Genomic DNA, 16,874 nt, shown 5'->3' on the forward strand with positions numbered 1-16,874 from the left:
GAAACATCGATCAGCTGCCTCCTGTGCACCCCCCACTGGGGATGTGCCTGCAACCAAGGTACATGCCCTTGACCGGAATCGAACCCGGGACCCCTGAGTCCGCAGGCCAACGCTCTATCCACTGAGCCAAACCAGTTTCGGCTCTCTGGCCACTTTTAAGATTTTTACTTTGTCGTTGGTGTTTGCCAATTTAATTATAATGTGCCTTGGCGTCGGTCTTTTGGGGTTCATTTTGCTTGGGACTCTGTGAGCTTCTTGGATTTGTGTGGGTTTTTCCTTCCCTATATCGGGGAAGTTTTCTGTCATTATTTCTTCAAACAGGTTTTCTATTCCTTGCTCAGTTGCCTTTCCTTCTGGAACCCCTATTATGCGGATGTTGTTTTGTTTCGTGTTGTCCCCAAGTTCCCTTAGGCTCTCCTTATGATTTAAAATTTTTTTTTCTAGAAGCTGCTCCCTTGGGTATTTTTCCCCACCTTGTCTTCTAGTTCACTGATGCGGTCCTCTGCTTCTTCTAGTCTACTCTGGATGCTTCCTATTGAGTTCTTTATAGCAGTGATGTCATTTTTCATTTCTTCTTGGTTCTTCATTTCCTCTTGGTTCTTACTCATATTGTCGAATTTGTCTTCCATTCTTTTCAGCTACCTTATGACCATTTCTCTGAATTCTTTCTCTGACATGTGGCTAGCCTCTATTTTGTTTACTTCCTTTTCTGGTGATGCCTGCTTTTCTTTCATATGTGGGCTGTTTCTTTGTCTCCCCATGGTCTCTCTTCTCTGGATGTCTGGTTATGTAGTTCTCTCTCTCCTGCATTGATTTAAAGGCACAAAATACAACACAACCAGGTACAAAACACAAGGCACTGAGCAGAAATGTATTCACGCTATTAATAACCCCCAATAAAGGTGACCACCAGAGAAAGGCAAATTAGGGGATAGGAGAGAAAGTAGAAGAGGAAAAAGAAAAAAAAAGGAGTGCCAAAATGTAATTGGGAAAAGGAAAAAAAAAAGAAGTAAGAGAGAAAAGAAAGAGACTAAGAAAGAAAAGGGGAACAAACTATATATATGGGGAGAAAACTCCAAGAGAACAGCCTCTAATCCCAGCAAATGCCAGCAACAAGTACCTGGAGATTAATACAAACTACAAACAACAATTAATATCAAGCGAGGCGAGGGAAAACAGAAGCAAAAAACAAAGCAAACAAAAAAAATAAGCAAAACAATCTCACAAAAAAGCATAAAGAATCAATATAGTCAACATTCAAGCAAACAACAGCATAAGGACAGAGAGAAAAACAATTTCGATATAGTCAACATTCAAGCAAACAACAGCATAAGGACAGAGAGAAAAACAATTTTTTGAATAGTTAAGACAGAGAAGAGAGAGGTGTGTATGGACTTGGAGCAGGGGATTGGAAATTAGATATATAAGTAGGGTGAAATTTTAACGGGGGGTAAACAGAAAGAATAGGGAAAATCTAAAGCAGGAAAAGGGTAAGAGAAACAGGTCACCAAAAGGGGAAAGGTTAGGAAGAGAGTGATGGCATAAAGGTAGAGTTGAGAGAGAGTAAAATGATGCAAAAGGAAAGATGAAAATAGAATGTAGAACACTAATCCCAGAGTAAAATAAAGTGAAAATAAAATGACACTTAAAAAAAATAAAAAAGGTAAAATAGTAGTAGTAATAATACTGATTGAAAATAAAAACGTAATAATTAAAAATGTAAAATCAAGTGAGGAAAAAAGAAAAAATTTAGTTTCTTAAGTAAAAGATGAAGAAAATAAAAATAAACAATAAAAAATAAAAAGTAAAAAAATAAATGTGCAATAGTGAAGGTCATTCACTTCCTCTATTGTTCTGTTTGTTACGCCTGTTTCCCAGTCAGGACAGTGTTGCAGATCCCTGCGTTCCACTACTCTTCAGTGTTGTAAGCCAGTGCTGATTTTTAAGCAGGCAGTGTCTTAATTTCTCGTATTCCTTTATTTTTGATTACACAAGAGTCAATTTGTGATTCAGCCTGTGGGTGGCAGTGTTTCTGGATTGATTTCCGGATCTATTTGGCCTCTCTAGGCTGTGTTTAGAGCCTTCTTTCCCTGTGGCACTCAATACCGGTTTGTGGGGGTGGGCTGCCTCAGAGCTGGCTCTCTGAAGGTCACTTCCAGCTCTGATCCCCAGGTTCCAGAAAAACAACTTTCCCCTGCAGTCTCCCAGGGTGTCCCCAACTGGGTGATCCTATGTATTGGGCTTAGTAATCAGAAGCAAGGATTTGAAGAGGAAAAAGCCCAAGAGTGCAAACAACGGGGCTGCAGGCAAGTGTGCGTATCCTCCTTTCCCCCTTGGGTCTAAGCCGCTGGCACACTTTGAAGATTTTTAGGCTTTCCTTTTGCATCAGAACAAAATAGGTTGCTTTATAGAGATCCCTTCTGTTAGCACCTCTGAGGACCCCTTTTCACATTCATGGATCATGCCAGTCCCAACAGCTACGGAGTTTTCTAAGCACAGACTTCCCCAGTCCTCCAGCTCCCACAAAGCGTGCATTTCTCTCTCCCGCCGCTGCCAGGACCAGAGACCTCACCTTATCCCAGGCGAAATCTGACCTTTCCGTGGTGGAGTGTAGACCTCCTCTGAAACCGCATGTTTGCACCAAGTGGGGACCAGTGTTCTGGGGCTCGCAGCTGTTCGGTGGTTGCCGCAGTTGTAGCTTTTCAAGCTTCCGATAAGATCCACTTTCCCCTTCAAGATGGAGCGGTCTCCGTAACCTAGCAGGTTGCTCTGAGAGGGAACCCAGCTGCAGTGGGGGCTGCCCGGTCAGGGGAATCCCGTCCAGCAGTCCCCCACCTTCTCCTGGAGTTTAGCTCGCCAACAAATACTCCCCGTGCTACCCTCAGCTCTTCTTTCTTTCTGCTCTGGGACAAGGCTCGGGACCCGTCTGTCTATTCTGCCGCCATTTTCAAAACAAAAAACAAACAGAAAAACCCCGCTGTCCTGTTTTTTAATTGTTTTTTTCTTTTTGGTTCTCTGATTGATTTTTTTGAACCATGTCTTCTAATACACTGATCCAATCCTCAGCTTCCCCTAGTCTGCTGTGTATTCCTTCTAATGTGTTCTTTATTAGTGCTATGTCATTCTTCATTTCCAACTGTTCTTTTTTCATAGTTACTATATCTTTTCTAATACTGTTGAGCATCTTCACCATCATTATTCTGATCTCTAAACCAGATACATTTTAATCTCCATTTCATTTATCTTTTCTTCTGGAGGAATTTCTTACTCTTTCCTTCGGAGGTTGTTGCTTTTTCCTCCACTTTTGGCTAACTGTTTGGGTTTGTGACCATGTATTAGATAGATCTGCTACGCCTCTGAATCTCTAGTGCAGGACAGTGGCTAATACTATTTCTGACTAAGTAGACCTGGCAAATACTCAAAGACTCCAGAGATCCACCTCTGCCTGCTGACTGATTCAATTCAGTCTTAAGTAGTCGTCAGGCAATTGTCCACAGGTGGGGGAAAGGTTTTCTAATGGGGTGGGGCAATTGCTTCTGCCTGGAGGCTAATTGTTAATCTCAGTCTCTTAATGGGTCTCCACACTGTGGGTTAAAGGTTTTTCCGATAGAGTGGGTCAACTGTCTTCCCCCAAGCAATAACCGCCTGGATAGCTAATGTCTACATGAGATAGATGACCTCTGCAGTATGAGGGAATGACCCAGACAGGAAGCTGGGGTGCCTGTCTTCTGAGCTCTAACCCCAGAGTCCCCAACCCTGGCTTTTACTCACATAGCTCCAGTCAACTGCCCTCCCTCTGCCGGAGCCCAAGATGAGTGGCTACACACAAAATTTTTTGCTATGGCTCTTTAAGAGAGTGCCTGTATTTCCAGCCTTCTCTCCCTGGCAGACAGCAACCCTGCTGCTTTTCACTGCCAGATGTTATGTGGGTACCTTTCTCAGTTCTGGTGCTCTCTTCCAGGGAGTCCAGCTTGGGGATTAGACCCCAGAGTTGTCAGTGGAAACCCCCCCATAGCTGAGATATCTCTCCTGAACATCAGGTGCTGTCTGTGGGAGCCTGGCCACTCCTTTCACGCCTCTTCCCTTCCATTCAATCTCAATGAGGTCTCCTCTTTCCATCCTTGGTTATTTTGGTTATCCAGCTAGTCTTCAGTTGATTATTCAGAGAGAGAGAGTGAGTGTGTGTGTGTGTGTGTGTGTGTGTGTGTGTGTGTGTTTTGTGATTACAGTTTGGTCCTGGGAGCATTCACTTATTCCTCTGTCATTTTTTCCTTATACTTTATATATGACTTTCTTTGGTTCTTTCAGCAAATATGTATATTTATAATAGCTTAGTTCAAGTGTTTGCCTAAGTAAGTGCATTAACTGTGCTCCTTCAGGGATATTGTCTATTGGTTCCTTTTTGTTTTCTGTGTATGTGGCATGTTCCCTGTATCTTTGTATGTCTCATCTTTTTTGGCAAATGTAGACATTTTAAATAATGTATTGTCACAGGTCTGGTATCTTTAGTTGTTGTTTCCTTGATTTGTTTTTTTAGTTGTTGTTTTGTTTCTTTGATTTAGCAGTTTTCTTTGGCTAATTTTGTCCCGCCTGTTCTCTGTAGTTTGCAGCCTCTTAAGTTTTACAGTAGCTTTTTTTTTAAGTTCTTGTTTTTATTTTTTAGCTTGGTTTCCTGGGGGTTACTCATGGGTCATTGTAAATTGGTGATAAGTCAATGATTGCTTAGAAGATTTCTTTAAATGCCTTGCCTATATTTCTTCTACCCTTTGCAAAGGAAATCTATGTGAGAAAGCTGACCTTAAAACTTTAGGCAACTTATATTACAGTCTTAGCATGCACTTTATGATTTCACAGGACCTCAAAGTTAGGCAAATATGAATGATTGGGCTTTTTAAAAAATATATTTTTATTGATTTCTGAGAGGAAGGAAGAGGGAGAGAGAGGTAGAAACATCCATGATGAGAGAGAATCATGAATCGGCTGCCTCCTGCAAGTCCGCCACTGGGGATTGAGCCTATAACCAGGGCATGTGCCCTTGACTGGAATTGAACCTGGGACCTTTCAGTTCGCAGGCCAACGCTCTATCCACAGCCAAACCAGGTAGGGCTGGTTGGGCTTTTTATATTCCTAGGAACCTGTTGGACATTTTTAGAGTTTTCTGTGGTCACCTAGTTCTTAAGATTTCCTTCCAGATTCCCCTCTAGTTATTGGTTGCCCCAACTGAAATTAGAGCCTTAGTTAGCTCCTGTGTTGCCATTGCTTGCTATTGTTTTCAGTAATGCTGTAGGATAGAACTTCCCATCCCTCCACTCTCCCATCCTAGTTGAGCCCTGATTCAAATTAAATAGTAACAACAACTTGGGAATCTATTTTCCAGAGAGCTATAAGTTCTGAAAAAATATGGGATGGATTGTGGTGCTTTTAATGGGACTCCAGAAGAGATCAGACTTCTCCATTGGCTGCAAATCGGCTAGCAGCTGTGTCAGTGAGCTGGTGAAAGGGGAAATTGGAATAGCCCCACAATTTTAAATTAAAATATCAGATCCTAATTATCTCCCCAAGTTTGCTTATTTGTTTCTTTGCAGTCTTTTTATTGTTTTTGTAGGAAAAAGTAAGTTTACCAAGGTTCCCACTCTGAAATCAATCTCCTGTCTTCTGTTTTGCATTTAGAGTTATCTATTGGTCAACATTCAACAATTTCTTATTGCTTATACAACAGTGAAAAAAGTGAAAGGCCCCGTCTCATGGAGTTTATTGTACTTCTAGTGGGGAAAAATGGACAAAGTAGATACATATGTAATGTTATTTAAATAACAGTACATTTTGAAGAAAAAAAAATCTTACTTCATTTAAGTTAGAGAATGGTGAGAGGTGATTCTGTAATATTGGATTGTGTTGGGGATGGTCCTCTGAAGAAATAATATTGGAGCCAGGGGCGACCTGAAAGCAGGGAGAAAATGAGATGTCTGAAGATGCAGCAGGGAGGGAGGATCAAGGGAGAGAGAACAATAAGCACAAAAGCTCTGGAGAGAAAATGGGCTTCGTGAATGGAGTATCAGCAAGAAGCCAGTATATGAGTTAAGATATAGTTTTGTTGTGTGTTACAGACATCCAGATTACAGTAGTTTTGACCCATAAAATTTCATTTTACTCTTGTACCAGTTTGTAAGTTGAGGATTCAGAGCTATAGGAGCTCATTTCTACCCCACCTCAGGTTCTAGTAATGAAGATGTGGCCTTCATCTATCTAGTGCATGAGGGGTCATCACAAGATTCAACTATAAGATTGTTTTCCCCAATATTTAAAGTAACATCATCTTCTGACATCTGATGTCTGGAATATGGGGGTTCATGGTCTAATTTTTTTTTTTATTGTTTTTATTGTTTGAAAATCTTCATAATAATGCCAGGTAAATAGTTACATGGCATATGATGAAAGTGCACTATAAAAAATAGAGTAAGAGTGATGAGGGTTCTATTTTATAAAGAGTAATCTCATAAGTTGCCATTTGATTAGAGGTCAGAATGAAGTAATTGAATAAGTCATATTGATATCTTAGGGAAGATATTTCCAGGCAGAGATTCTGAAGCAGGGGTGTGTTTGGCAAGTTTGAAGAACATCTCATTGGTCAAGAGCAAGAGCAGAGTCAGCTAAAGGGAGGAGATAGGCAATGAGGTCAGAAAGAGGTAATGCAAAAATTCAGGGAAGACACTGTAGACCACATAAAAACTTTTATTTTTACTCTTCCTGAGGAAGAAATTCAGTGGAGGTTTTTGAGCAGAAGAATGATATAATTTATCTTAACAAGGATACGCTAGTTATTGTATTGGGCATGAAATATTAGGAAGGCAACAGTGAAAGTAGGGAGACCCATTATGATAGTACTAGAGGCCTGGTGCATGAAATTCATGCATTGCGGGGGGGGGGGGGCTCAGCGCAACTTGTACCCTCTCACAATCTGGGACCCATGGCTCCTAACAGCTCACTTGCCTGCCTGATCACCCCTAACCACCTCTGCCTGCCTGCCTGATCGCCCCTAACCACTCTGCCTGCCTGTCTGTTGCTCCTAACTGCTCACCTGCCTGCCTGATTGTCCCTAACTGTTTGCTTGCCTACCTGATCACCTCTAACCACTCACCTGCCTGCCTGATCGACCCTAACCTCCTCTGCCTGCCTGCCTGATTGCCCCTAACCGTCTCTGCCTTGGCCCCCGCCACCGCAGCTTCATCCAGAAGGACATCCGGAATGACATCTGGAAGGTTGTTCAGCTAGCCTGTCTAATTAGCATATTATACTTTTAATATTATAGATTTTAATCTTAGTATGGTTGGACAGGTGGTAAAGATACTGATAGAAGTAGTCATAATCTGGATATATTTTGAGGCTAGAAATGGGAGGACTTGCTGTTAGTTGTAATGTCCTACTCCTTTAGATTCTTGTTTAGTTGATCTTAGACGGTTCCTCGACATTGTATTTTACAAGTTCCTCAGCTGATTCAGCTTCTCACCAGAGGTGAAGAACCATTTTTTTAAATTAAAAAAATCTTTATTGTTGAAAGTATTACAGATGTCCCTTTTTTATCCCCATTGACACCCTCCACCCTACCCCCAGATCTACCACCTCCTATGTCCATGGGTTATGCATATAATTTCTTTGGTTAATCTGTATGTCCTCTTTGGAGAATATTTGACAGGAATGGAGTAAGGAATGGAGTAAAGACAGTCTCTTCAATAAATGTTTTGGGATAAATGGACAGGTACATGCAAAAAAAATGAAACTAGACCACCAACTTACACCATACACAAAAATAAACTAAAAATAGATAAAAGACTTAAATGTAAGTCTGAAACCATAAAAATCCTAGAGAAAACCATAGGTAGCAAAATTTCAGACATCTCTTATAGCAATACTAGAGGCCCAATGCACGAAATTCGTGCAAGGGGCTCGGCTCTTGCAGCCATGGCAGCTGCCCTCAGCCCATAGCCCTGGCTTCATCCAAAAGGTCATTTGGCTGTCCAGTCTAATTAGCATAGATGTTATTATTATAGATGTTTGCCAATACATTTCCTAGGGCAAGGGAAACAAAGGAAAATGTAAACAAATGGGACTACATCAAAATAAAAAGCTTCTGCACAGTAAAAAAAACCAATAACAAAATGAAAAGGGATCCCACTATATGGGTGAGCATATATATCAATGATACATCTGACAAGAGGTTAATTTCCAAAATATATAAAGAACTCATACAACTTAACAAAAGGAAGACAGGCAATTCAATTTAAAAAATGGGTGAAGGACCTAAATAGACACTTCTCCAAAGAACTACTACTTCTGTAAGTCCACCTCATTTTCTCTATTCTCATTTTCCCCTGCCCCTTGTTTTTTTTTTTTAATTGCAAAGCAATCTTAAGAGCTATTTATTTGCTATTTTTAGCTTGTAATTTCTACCTTAGAAAAGCTTTCCTTTTTCCTGCAATAAAAAATACCTCCTATTTTCTTGTTATCTTACAGATTGGGAGTCCAGAAGAGAAACCAAGAATTTGTCTCCAAAGGAGGGCAGTTATGAAATTAAATCGTTGCAACCAAAGATAACAAAAAGACCGATAAGTTCTAACCTAGTGTGCACTAGGGTCAAAGATAATAGTGAAATCAAATGCTACTTGGAGAAACAACAGGATGGACATTTCAGACCAGTGGTAATGACCTCTGAAGAAAGGTCTGCTTCTATTCAGTGTACAGTCAATAGACTTCCTCAGATAATTCATACTGGAGTGAAATGTGAATGCAAGAAATGTAAGGAAGCTTTCAATTACCAAGCATACCACCTCCAACATGAAAGCAGTCATAAGGAAAAAAGCTCTAAATGTGGAGACTATGGTAAAGCCTTTAATAGCAGATCAGACTTGATTAAACATCAAAGAATTCATGAAAGAAAGAAAAGTAATGAACATGAGAAATGTGCCTTTATTCATGACTCTGAAATTACTAAACCTCAGAGCATTAATACTGGTGAGAAAGCTCATAAATGTAAAGAATGTGGGAAAGCCTTTCATTCTAGCTCACAACTTACAAAACATCAAAGGATTCATATTGGTGAGAAACCCTATAAATGTAAGGAGTGTGAGAAGGCATTTCCATCTACCTCACAACTTAATTTACATCAGAGAATTCATACAGATGAGAAATACTATGAATGTAAGGAATGTGGAAAAGCCTTCACCCGTCCCTCACACCTTTTTCGACATCAGAGAATCCATACAGGTGAGAAACCCCATAAATGTAAGGAATGTGGCAAAGCTTTTCGTTATGATACACAGCTTAGTCTTCATCAAATAATTCATACTGGTGAAAGACGCTATGAATGTAAAGAATGTGGAAAGGCATATAGTTGTGCCTCACAACTGAATCTGCATCAAAGAATTCATACTGGTGAGAAACCTCATAAATGTAAGGAGTGTGGGAAAGCTTTTATCTCTGATTCACATCTTATTCGACATCAGAGTGTTCATACTGGTGAGAAACCATATAAATGTAAGGAATGTGGGAAGTCCTTTCGCCGTGGCTCAGAACTTACTCGACATCAGAGAGCTCACAGTGGTGAGAAACCCTATAAATGTAAGGAATGTGGAATGGCCTTTACTTGTAGCACAGAACTTATTCGACATAAAAAAATTCACACTGGTGAGAGACCCCATAAATGTAAGGAATGTGAGAAAGCTTTTATTAGAAGGTCAGAACTTATTCATCACCAGAGAAGTCATACTGGTGAAAAACCATATGAGTGTAAGGAATGTGGGAAGGCCTTTGGTCGCAGCTCAGAACTTAATCGACACCAGAAAATTCACACTGGTGAGAAACCTTATGAATGTAAGCAATGTGGAAAAGCCTTTATTCGTGGCTCACACCTTAGTCAACATCAAAAAATTCATGCAGCATAAAGGAATGAATGAAGACATGAGGGAAGGTTCAGAATTTAATTGTAATCTGAAGTTCATATTAGTAAAATAGAAACAAACAAAACCCCCTGTGATTATAAGGAAATGTGGGAAAGCATTTGAGGATAATAATTTAATAACAGAGTTTGTACTGTGGATATAAAGTCTTTATTTAAGGGCCAGAATTTATCGAGCATTTGTTACTGATGAGAAACCTTGTAAGTGTTAGGAATTGAAAGCGTTTATTTGTGTTTTAAAATCCATTTGATATCAGAGTTCAATTGGTGCAAGAGCAAAAACCTTCATGAAGGTAAGGAAAGTGTGAAGGCAGCAAATATGTTAGAGACATTAATCATTTAAATCTTTCTCAACATCAGGGTCATTAACCTTTAGGGAAATAAAAGATTTATAATCTAAATGGCATATATATGGGACACCAATTTGCTTTAGCTAACAAGTTATTTATCTCATAGTGACACTTAATGAAGGCTACATTAATATTAAAATTGTAGAAAATTAGTTTACCCTGCCCAAATCTTGTTCAGATTTGCAAACTCATTTTCTAAAATTAACTTGAACTGAATCAGAGTGGGAAAGGATTTAACCAATATTTAGTCTTTATTTGCCATCACCACTATATCTTATATTTTATAGAGCAAATTATTTAACTATGTCTAAGTTTTCTCATTTATAAATTGGTAATATTAGCACCATATTTTTAGTAGCATTGTGAAGATTAAATAATTACATTATATCCCATAGAACAGTGTCTGTATTGTATTGAGAGTCTGCTAGATAAGAGTTGCCTTTATTATTAATAAGCATTTTTATTTTCATAAGTGTGTATTACTGGAGATTATACAAGAGGAAAGCCTCTGGGGTTCAGTGACTATATGAACATCTTAATTCATGCCTTTATTGAAGAATGGTAAGTAATTCCTTCTGGAGAAAAATTTAAAAACAAACTTTTGTCATACCTTACATTGTTGTCCCATCAGAAGATTCATAATGTAAAGAACCCCAGTAGAATAAAAGTGGGTAGCTCTGAGGTCAGGGTGAAGTCCTGGATGATATATTAAGACATTAAAAAAAATTACATAGAGCACACCATATGGCTTCTGTTCTGGATAATTAGAAAATAACAAAGCCTTAGTCTAAATGCATTTTTTTCTATATGGAAATTTAAAAGATAACTAAATATTTTTATATTAAAAGGCAAATTATCATTAGTAATGAATGACAAAGAGAAGACTACATGTTGAAATTTGCAGGATACAGCAATGCAATACTTGAGGAAAATTTACTTCTTTCAATATGTATAGGAAACAGGAAAAATTAAGGCCAGGATTCTTTCCCACTTACCTATACTTGGTACACTGCCCATTCCCTATTCCTGGTAGGTTCCCAGTAAACATTGTTGATCAAAGGAATAAGAGAGTGAATGAATAAGCATTTGACCCTCATATGTTGAAAAGTTCTAACAAAGTAAGTATAGAGCCACAAAAGAAAGAAAAAAACTTGAAAACATTTTTTTAAATAAAAAACACTATCCTATAAAGAAAAAAACAATTCATGAATAAGAGAGGGTATATAATTACAAAAGTGGAGGATATTTAAAGGAATAAGACAATATTATTGTGGCTGATACTGTTGGTTGCCTATTCATTGGTATTAACTATTCTTCCTTTGCCAGGGTTACCTGCCACCCACTTAAGTCTAAATGCGAGATGCTTGCTCACCTTGCTTGCTTTGCATCTTGGCATATGTATACCAGTCCTGGCCATAGGAGAATTGAGCAAAAGTCTGCAAGTGAGCTTCAGTTAAGTTTTCTTTCCAGGAAATGGTCTTCTTTTATACAGAATGCATGTCTATATGTCTGTGTGATATCTGGAATTATGGCCATTTTGCAACCGGAGGGGTAAGAGACAGATTGGCATGGGATAGGTGGGAATTACCTTTGTCCTTAACATTGTTGAGCTGATGAAACAATTCAGAACTGCCCTATTCCTAGACTTGTGTGAAAAAGAAACTCCATCCTATCTGTTATAAGTTTATACTCAACTTTTTATAATATATCTGAGTCTCAGGAAAAAATATTTTTATAAATATATATACACACACATTTATTCAACTTTAGTAAGATGGGACATTGTTTATATTAATCTTTTTATAGTATAACAAATTGTGGGAAAGCATTACTTTCTTAAACATTAATACCTTGGACATATTTCAGGTATGATTTCAGAGCACTACAATATATTGAATATGGAATTAAAGTGAGTCATGATCCTTTTGCTTTTGGAGAGTCTTGCCTTCAATTTGTAAAAAAAAAAGGCAACATCTGTAACATGCAATAAAGCAAACCACAATATGCCTATATGTGTATATGCACATTCAATTATGTTTTTTTTTCTTTTCATTTTTTTATTAAGGTATTATATGTGTACATATCTTACCATTGCCCGCCCCCTCCACCCCACTCCCAAACATGCCCTCACCCCCCGGAGTTTTGTGTCCATTGATTATGCTTATATATATGCATACAAGTCCTTCGGTTGATCTCTTATCTCCCCCACCTCTCCCTAACCTTCCCGCTGTAATTTGACAGTCTGTTTGATGCTTTACTGTCTCTGTATCTATCTTTTTGTTCATCAGTTTATAGTGTTCTTTATTATCCATAAATGAGTGAGATCATGTGGTATTTTTCTTTCATTGACTGGCTTATTTCACTTAGCATAATGTTCTCCAATTCCATCCAGGTTGCTGTGAATGGTAAGAATTCCTTCTTTTTTTATGGCAGCATAGTATTCCATTGTGTAGATGTACCATAGTTTTCTGATCCAGTCATCTGCTGACGGGCACCTAGGCTGTTTCCAAATCTTAGCTATTGTAAATTGTGCTATGCACATTCAATTGTGATTTGGTAATTCATAGGAAATGTGTGTTTAGAGTATTTTGCAGTGTGCCTATCTATATTCAGCTTTTTACAGTTGTCTGAAATCCTAGAAAAGTACTATTTTCCTGAATAAAGTAAGAATCAAGAAAAAAAACTAAAGAACTACACCACGTTATTCCTCTATTACCAGAGAATCTTACACATAAAATCTTCTAAGTGTTCAGTATAACAAAGCCATAGTTACAAGGCTAGCATAACCCGTTGACCAAATTTGAGTAAGGAAAGTATCCAAATCCAAATCAGCTATAAAAAATAGTATATTGTATTCATCGTATATGAATATTCTAATTAGAATACCAAGTCAAATCTAGCAGTCTAATAGAAAAGCAATAGGATTTTTTTAATCCAGAATAAAGTGACCTGACCTGTCCAATTGTTTGAAAGTGTAATGTGTAAAGAGAACCAAGATAGTGGTGTAGGTGAGTGTCAGTACACACCACTCCTATAACCACATCAAAATTTCAACTAAAATATAGAACAACCATTACTTAGAACCACTGAAAGCGTCTTTACTTCTCTAGTTCTACAACTAGAAAAGTAAAGAAGTAAGCACATTGAGATTGTGCAGGAGGGTCACAGGCATGGAATGGGCTGGTCCAACACCCGTGTGCCCTTTTATTAACTGGGAGGGAGATGGTTGCTGAGGAGGCTGCCCGTCAGGAGCAAGGGGTCCCAGCCCAGGGTTCCAGAGCTGGGAAGAGAAGTCCCAAACCTACAGGCTATAAAAACCAATGGGGATTGGAGCTGCATGATATAGAGGTTGCTAGAGACTCAGGTGTTCCTTTTAAAGGGCCAGTGCACAAACTTACTCAGACTCAATCCCTCTGACCTCCAGTATTGGCAGGTTTAGGGGACCCAGACACATATTGGAACTGGATTATCTGGCATCAGGGCAGGAATTTAGGGCCAGTTTAATCCCAGATGCGGGTGCTTGCAGGGGTCATTGTTCCTGTGCTGGGACTTCCCCTGTTGCAGAGCTGAGTGGCAGGGTCCATATCTGTGTCTCCATCAGCCTGGCTTAAACTGTTTGCCCTGATGATTTCCTGAGATCCCATCCAATTTGCAGCCCCACCCAAGCTGTTTGCAGCTGTTTTTCAATATGAATGTCCTGTCCTGGTTCAAGCTTCAGACTTTGCTAAAATCTCTCAAAAAGCTGCAGATGTTACCAGCATGCTCCAAACCTATTAATAAAAGGACAAGACCTGGCACTAGCACCAGTCTGCTTTGCTTCACAGCTGGGCCTCACCTGGGCACTTCCAAGCCCAATACAAATAGCATCATTTGCAGATCTCATCCTGCTAAGTGGCCCAAGGCAGTGGCTGACTGACCCTCCCTGAAGGCCTTAGAGCCAGTGCACCTGGTGGACAGCTTCAGATCATACCAGAATACAACTCTACACATCCATAAGTGACACACTCAAGGAGCAGACACAGTGAGCACCAAAGCCCCCTGAAGCACGTCCTATGCTATAGAGGTGTTTTCTGCACGTCAGCTTTTTCATTTTAGTCACAGCTTGTCCTCACAGCCAACTGGCCTGGGGATCCGCCCCAGGCTTTAGGCTTGGGAAGGAGTTCCCCACCCGCACCTCTGATCGCAGGCTCGGCCCTTTCCCAAGCCTAAAGCCTCCGCCCCAGGCTTTAGGCTTGGGAAGGGGTTCCACACCCCCCACCCCCCACCCCGCACCTCTGATTGTAGGCTTGGCCCCTTCCTAAGCCTAAAGCCTCCGTCCCAGCTTTAGGCTTGGGAAGGGGTCTCCCATCCCCCAGAACCTCCGATCACAGGCTTAGCACCTCCCCAAGCTTAAAGCCTCCGCCCCAGGTTTAGGCTTGGGAAGGGGTTCCCCCCAGCTCTTCCCCAAGTCTAAAGCCTCCACCCCTGGCTTTAGGCTTGGGAAGGGGTTTCCCCCAGCACCTCTGATCATAGGCTTGGCCTCTTACCACGCCTAAAGCCTAAAGCACCAGACTGAAGCAACCCCCAGCTCTCTGCGATTGATTGCAGGTGGTCTGCTCCGGCACCAGGCCGAAAACCTCCACCAGAGGTCTGCTCAGGGCACCTATGTATGCAAGTTAACTTCCATCTTGGTTGGGTTAATTTGCATACTCTCCCTGATTGGCTACTGGGTGTGGCTTGGGCATAGCGAAGGTGCGGTCAATTTGCATATTATGCTTTTATTAGGTAGGATATTCATTTCTTCCTGAATAGAACTTTGGTGATATCTGACAAGTTTACATATTCGGGCATTTCATTAACAATAATTTCTAAGTAGTCTATAATTTTAGTTTTGATATTAAATATTTTTATTAAAACCTTAAAAAACAAACAGTAGAAATATTATTATGAACCCCCATAAATGAACCATTCCACTTCATTAATTATCAACATTTTGTCAATCTACTTTCCAGTTCTCTTTCATTCTTTTTCTATTGCTGGAGTATTTTAATGTAAATCTGGATATCTTATCCTATCTAATAAAGAGGGAATATGCTAATTGACCCTCACACTGTCACAAAGATGGCAGCACCAACAGCCAATAAGGAGGGAATATGCTAATTGACTGCCATGCTCTCAAAGATGGTGGTGCCCACTGACACAAGATAGTGGTGCCCAGTCCCCTCAGCCCCTCAGCTGCCCAGGGCCGGCCCAAGGCACAGGCAAGCCTCAGATGGCGGGTGCCCAGCCATCCAGGGCCACCTGAGGCTCAGGTAACCAGGGCCAGCCGAGGCTTGCGCTGCCGGCAGTGGCAACAGCAGAGGTGTGATGGGGCATCGTCTTCCTCTGATAGCCGGGTCACCTCCTGCCCCTGAGGGCTCCTGGACTGTGAGAGGGGGCAGGCCGGGCTGAGTGACCCCCCCCTCCAGTGCATGAATTTTCATGCACTGGGCCTCTAGTCATTTCATAAACATATAAGCATGTATCTCTAACACACAGGAGCACTTATATTTCTTAACCACATTGACATGATCATCCTTAACAAAATTATTTCTAAATATCATCTAATTAACTCGGTGCATGTCCACATTTCCCCCAGTCTCCAAAATCTTTTTACATTTTGTTCAAAATAAGTCCAAGTAATGCCCACACATTAAATTTAGTTGATATGTTTCTTGTGTCTTTTAATCTAACAGTTACCCTTCCTTTTTTTTTTTTTCATGCCACTCATTATTTGAAGAAAGTAGGTTATTTTGTAGAATTTTACACATTCTGGATCTGTTTGGCTGCTTGGTTGTGTTGCCACTTATTTTATTCATCTATTCCACTAATTCTTGGTTTAAAATAATTTGATGTAAAGATTTAATTCCTTCAGTTCATGATGTTGGAAATAAGGTTTTATAAGTAGTGGTGCATACTTCCTATTGCATTCTTTCAGGAGGTGAATAGTCTGATAGTCCCACTTTTATAGAGGCTAAAATTGATGAACAGATTCAGAGGTGGTCAGCTTGCCAAGTCTATTCTAGCATTCTCACTATAAAATATTTCACTTAATAGTTGTAATATTTACTGATTATCTTCTGGACCCATTATTCCATTAGAAAACTAGAGAGTAGTGATTTTTTCTAATCTTATGAATCACTGTATTTTCTAGATTTAAAAATTATTCTAATTTGATGAGCTTTCGTTGGTTATGAAACTTTTTCAAAAGGGAAAAACAAAATAAATTATTTAACCCTTGCCAATTTTCAGGATGAGTCGGTGCCTAGGCACCATCCATAGCTGACGAATTGTATAGCCATAACCAAGTAAACTAACTATTAAGGGGGTCATTTCAAAAGACCCAACTTCCACTGGTTGAAGATGGGACAATTTGAGCATCAAAAGTTATACTGACTGTAAAAAAAAAATGTTTTCTTTTATACAAGTGTTTTATGCACACAAACACATGCATGCATGTGCAGATACAATATTAAATTTCCAAATGATTTATTTCCTTTTTGCCATCTTTTTGATAGTTTCTAATTAATTTTGAATAGAGATAATAAATCTTC

The 16,874-nt window shown here is 39.7% G+C and overlaps 1 protein-coding gene across 1 annotated transcript; it reads left to right on the forward strand.

Annotated features, from left to right (window-relative positions):
* The first annotated feature begins 7,695 nt into the window (after positions 1-7,695).
* LOC103284792 (zinc finger protein 568-like) lies at positions 7,696-9,938 on the forward strand. Its single transcript, XM_054711099.1, has 2 exons — positions 7,696-7,700; positions 8,897-9,938. The coding sequence occupies exons 1-2, from the start codon at positions 7,696-7,698 to the stop codon at positions 9,936-9,938; spliced, it is 1,047 nt and encodes a 348-aa protein (XP_054567074.1).
* The last annotated feature ends 6,936 nt before the right edge of the window (positions 9,939-16,874 follow it).

This window comes from Eptesicus fuscus, chromosome 21 (genome assembly GCF_027574615.1).
Source record: "Eptesicus fuscus isolate TK198812 chromosome 21, DD_ASM_mEF_20220401, whole genome shotgun sequence".
Lineage (NCBI taxonomy): Eukaryota > Metazoa > Chordata > Mammalia > Chiroptera > Vespertilionidae > Eptesicus > Eptesicus fuscus.